The 5,360-nt window shown below is 34.1% G+C and overlaps 1 protein-coding gene across 1 annotated transcript; it reads left to right on the forward strand.

The window, feature by feature from the left end:
- Positions 1-3,592: 3,592 nt before the first annotated feature.
- On the forward strand, positions 3,593-4,813 carry LOTGIDRAFT_159904 (hypothetical protein; the record flags this gene model as incomplete). Its single annotated transcript, XM_009054596.1, has 1 exon — positions 3,593-4,813. The coding sequence occupies one exon, from the start codon at positions 3,593-3,595 to the stop codon at positions 4,811-4,813; it is 1,221 nt and encodes a 406-aa protein (XP_009052844.1).
- Positions 4,814-5,360: the final 547 nt, after the last annotated feature.

Genomic DNA, 5,360 nt, shown 5'->3' on the forward strand with positions numbered 1-5,360 from the left:
CAGTGACTAAGACTTGGAGCTCAATCTGACATTTTCTTTAATTCGGTGTTTCTCCCTATTCCGATTCAGGTCATGGGATCCTATGCTTACGTTTTTTTTCCATTCTCTTCGTGATAAATACATTTATTACAACTGATTTGAATTTCAGTTTAGAGAATAAAATTGAATCTGTTTCTGCTGCTATAAAATATATTATTTTATAAAGAATAGAAAGTTTGCATGACATATTATCCTTGTAATTCAAACGCGTGTTTTTAGATTTCGTTTTTGTACTATATACTTAAAAATATATGTGTGCTAGAGGCTGTGCACGTTAAAAATCCATCGACTATTGGAAATCGACAAAAAGAGTAGGCTATTTCATATTCTTGAATAAAATACATATTGCTTACGTCACTTAAATTATGTTTTTGACGTCATTTATCCTATATATGTTATTAAGATATTCGGGCACAGGTATTGGCCCCTAGAGGCCATGATCTCGGCAAGCGAAACTCTAAGTAACATGTTTCAGTAGAGGTGGGGCGAATGTTATCTAGATTGCTGCAAGAAGGTGCTGTTTTATTATTGCGCAAACGATCAACGATTTAAACACGCAATTTGGCTTTTCATTTTGAATTTGTTAAAGAAATGAATGGATATTTAACGTCCCATTTTCCTGTTTTAAAATATCAAAAGTAAGATGTATCGAATCATTTGTATTATTTTATTACGTTAAGTAATGTTTGAATAGCCTGATGTCGGCGATCCACTTGACATTGTATCATAATATGTTGAGAAAGGTTGAAGTGACCATTTGGGTGTGAATATGCACTATTCTGCTACCAGATTACTTGTACTGTACCTATCTCTATGCTATCATTGAATAGTTGAAGTTGATGGACCCGTATGTTATGGCTCTTTCGACGTTTCGAGTTACTGATATTGAATTAGAAGTCTGAACATATATAGATCTGACACAAGGGCAATCTGTCAAACAAGGAATCCCAGTTTCCCCCTATTGTACGGTTTGACATCGTCGAAAACTCGTCTTATGTTCTGAATGGGACTATAACCGAAGCTAATAAATATAACGACAATCAAAAATCGTGAAGTACCATCTCCTCATTGTCCTCATTATACACTGCATGGCGTTGTAAGTCTTCATGAGAAGAATCATATTCAATCATATTCATCCCACCGTACCTCGTCTATTCGCGGCTTAATTCGTCGTCTGTTCACGTGAATCAACCAGTTCACGTGTAAAATGATATATCTTTTTTAACGTGCAAACTTTCTTCTTCAATCATTTCGTAAGAATTTTATTAGTACCACGCAGAAAGGTTATGTAATTCTTGATTTTTAATTATCACGTTTTTTAAATTCAAAGTTTTTGTTTCTGGTTTTTCACAATTACTACAATCACGCCAGAAAGTGATTAAACTGAATAATCATCATAGTGTTGTTATATAAGAGACAATCTAGATGACCACCTGATTAAATGTTTAAGACTATTTTGTATTTTGGTCAATTTAATAGTTTGAATATAACATTTATAAAAAAGTTAACGTTCGATTGAAGGTTTTGTGTTTATTCTTGTAAAAATCAGTGACATGTGATTTTCAGTTTTGTATTTAATCCAGAGAATATCAATCACAACTGAACTTTATAGTAACATGGCACATTTTGAAATGAACAACAGAAGGCATATTGCCAAGTTGATAATTCGAGGTTTAAAAATCATGTCTACCACGAAACGAAATCTGTCTTTCAAATAATTATTCAGGCGAATTTTTATTCAAATTGTAGTTATGTTATGTCTACGGGTTATTATATGATCTGCAAGATTTGATTTCCATTATTTTAACTTAATCGTTTTTCCTGTAATTCGTCTACTGGTAAAATCAATTCCATGGACATAAACTTAGATATTTATCATTGTCGAATGTTTTTATTGTCATAGACATGAATTTATTCAAAGACATATTTCTCTTTGTATGTCCATTAGGGACAATAATCTTACGATTAAAACTTAATTTTATTTAAGATCTTATTGAACATGTAAATTACCACACTAAGATATTGTTATTAAAAGGATCCACAGCAGTATGACGTAAACATTTGTAGGGTACTATAAAAGTTCAGAAAATGTACCATATAAACTTTGAAAATTGTTGTATTATTGTATACCAATACAAATTCAATGTAAATTGTAGAAACGTTATGTACAATAAACCCAGGAATAGTATATCACATTTACTAATGATAACTATGTAAGTTGTTGAAACGTTGCGTATTATAATTATTGTACCCTTAAACTGATGAGGACATTGTAAATTTTTGAAATGTCGTTTACAATAAAACCCATGAGTAGTATACAATATAAACTGATGATGACAATGTAAATTGTTGAAACGTCGTGTACAATAAAACCCATGAGTAGTATACAATATAAACTGATGATGACATTGTAAATTGTTGAAACGTCGTGTACAATAAAACCCATGAGTAGTATACAATATAAACTGATGATGACATTGTAAATTGTTGAAACGTCGTGTACAATAAAACCCATGAGTAGTATACTATATAAACTGATGATGACATTGTAAATTGTTGAAACGTCGTGTACAATAAAACCCATGAGTAGTATACAATATAAACTGTAAATTGTTGGAACGTTGTGTACAATAATACTCAGGGAGTATAGTATACAAGTTAAACGGATGATGATAATGTTAATTGTAGAAACGTTATGTAATATTTTCAGTTTTAGATAAAAGTATATGCGAATGTAAATCAATATTATGAAACTCTTCAAGAATTTAACGTAATAATGATGACAGAGCATCGATGATGAGCTCATTGCATTTTTAAATTTTGACATATTTTGCAGATTAATGTCTTTTTTGATGGAATAAAGGACACAGTTGACGCTTTTAATGCCCAAAAGACTTTCAATATTCTACATATCAAATTAAGTTACATTGCGTTTGAAGATTTATTCAGCTATATCTTTTAAAGAATTAGTATAGTATTTTTTAATGCGTTTCCATTTGCTAGAGTCGAATACAACACACTTAACATAGGTTCACATGTACGAATATATCTTCTGTAGATTCGGCGATAACGATGTGTTCGTAGGAAAGGTTAAGCATCTTCTTTCAACAGTCTGATTTTCGTCGTGGTCATTTATAAAACATGGCTGTTATCATTTTAAGACGCAAATGCACAAAACAAGTGTATAGTTTTTTATCATGTAAAGTGTATATTAGTTCAATTCGGTAATGAAGACGTCATTAAAACAATACACAATAGTCTAATCTAGAAATCAACGGCCTTCACCCGTATCTAGATGAATAGTTTTATAATCCCCATTATATGATCATTAGAATAGAATTTGATACAGACCAAGTAATTTGATATCATATTAGACCTATATCATATCTCATAGGACCCATACAAGACGTGCTTCTGCTGCCCTTACCGTTCTATATTATCCTTGTTTGGCTAAATAATTAATAAGTCTATTTTCCATTTCAGATGGTCAAGCTGTCGAGTTTGATATGACCTGTCAGTTAGTTGTATGACTTCCATCGGAAACAATACGGAAATGGCTTGGAACTCGAGCATCATTAATGTCACGTTCTGTGTGGTGGAAGATGAGGAACCACACGATGAGGCCCATCAAGAATTTTACGAAGTTTCCCGAATGATTACGGGATTGATATTATATCCGTGTATATGTTTTCCGGGATTGTTAGGAAACATATTAACGTTAATTGTGCTGTCCCAGAATAATATGCGAACCTCGACCAATGCTTTCTTGAGTGCTTTAGCAGTTTCAGACGGAATAAAGCTGATTAATGATATTCTATACTTCTTAGTTATAGTGTTCTACAAAACAGATACCACAATCGGGAACCGAGCGTATGGTTATTTGTATCCTTACGCACATTTTATTTTTAACATGTCAACTTGCGTTTCGTCATGGTTGACAGTTTCTGTAGCCGTTGAACGCTATATACTTGTATGTCATCCAACACGTGCGCGCACAATATGCAATAGACAGAGAGCAGTTTACACGTGCGTTGGTGTATATTTAGTGATGATCGCCTTGGCTATACCTTCTGCCTTACGTTATAGAACTATCTGGTGCATTGACCCAGAAACAAACGTTTCAATGATTCACGTGATGCTAACAGAGATGTGGAAAAATCAAACATTTGTGATAACGTACACTTGGGCTCAAAATTTAATTCGGTCAATTATTCCTTTAGTAGTTCTAGTCGCTTTAAATGCATGTATTATTGGAGCCTTGCGAAAAACACGTGCTAATAAGCGCAACAATTCGCGACATCGTGTGACAGTAATGATGATTATAGTTATCGTTGTGTTTATGGTGTGCATTACGCCGGACGCTATCATGTCAACCGTATTCGGTTACGGCTACCACGAGGCGGGTAATTTAGTCAAAGGTATTCGTGAGTTTACAGACACTTTGTTAGCCTTAAATGCTGCCACCAACTTTATTGTGTACTGTGTTTTTAATAAGGTGTTCAGGAACAGCTTCACGAGCTTGTGCTGCCGAGATCAGAGTCCGAGCAAATTCACTAAGGAAATGGACGAATCGCAATATAGACGCTTATCAGAAGCCAAATCAAATGCAAAATCAAACAATGATGCTGTTAAAGCGGCAAAGATGGCTATATTGAAAGCGAGGAATAGCACGGGTGTACCACCACAACAGTTTCCGTTGACGCAAACAACATGTCATCAAGACTCCAAGCCTCAAACGACAATAAATTCGCAAACGCCACCGAACTCGGTGTAACTGCGTTCATCTGTGATAGTTCATTGTTTTTTCAACTGTGAGAAGGCAAACGTAGAGGTCTGTATTCGTTAAATTGTCCGATTGTCTTTGATATCTATAGCTTCAATCATTATCTATTTGTTGATTAGCTATAAGCAGCCAATTACATAAAACAAAGTTGAAAAGTGGACATTAGGATTCTGGAGAAATTTTCGGATCTGTGTGATATTTTAAGATGATGTTAATGTCTTCGAAGGAAAGTAGTTGCCTGGAAATAAAATGTACTTGTGCTTTATCATTTTTTTACGAAGAGCATTAGTTAAATGTGATGCGGGCTAGACGATTTGATTGGCTACAAGTTGTGAACACCGCATTGCTTGACTTACTTTTGACTTGCTTGGATTAAGTTTGCGGCCGGCTAACGTCTGTAACACAAGTATTGAACGTCAACGTTTGTTGGAGTAGCTTGCTTCATTGGTTGGGATAACGGTTTGATGTTAAATGTTGGTGTCGACAGAATTGACTGCTAAACCGTATGTACTTGTGATGTATGCACGATGAAATAAAA

The sequence above is a fragment of the Lottia gigantea genome (genome assembly GCF_000327385.1).
Source record: "Lottia gigantea unplaced genomic scaffold LOTGIsca_22, whole genome shotgun sequence".
Taxonomy (NCBI): Eukaryota; Metazoa; Mollusca; class Gastropoda; family Lottiidae; genus Lottia; species Lottia gigantea.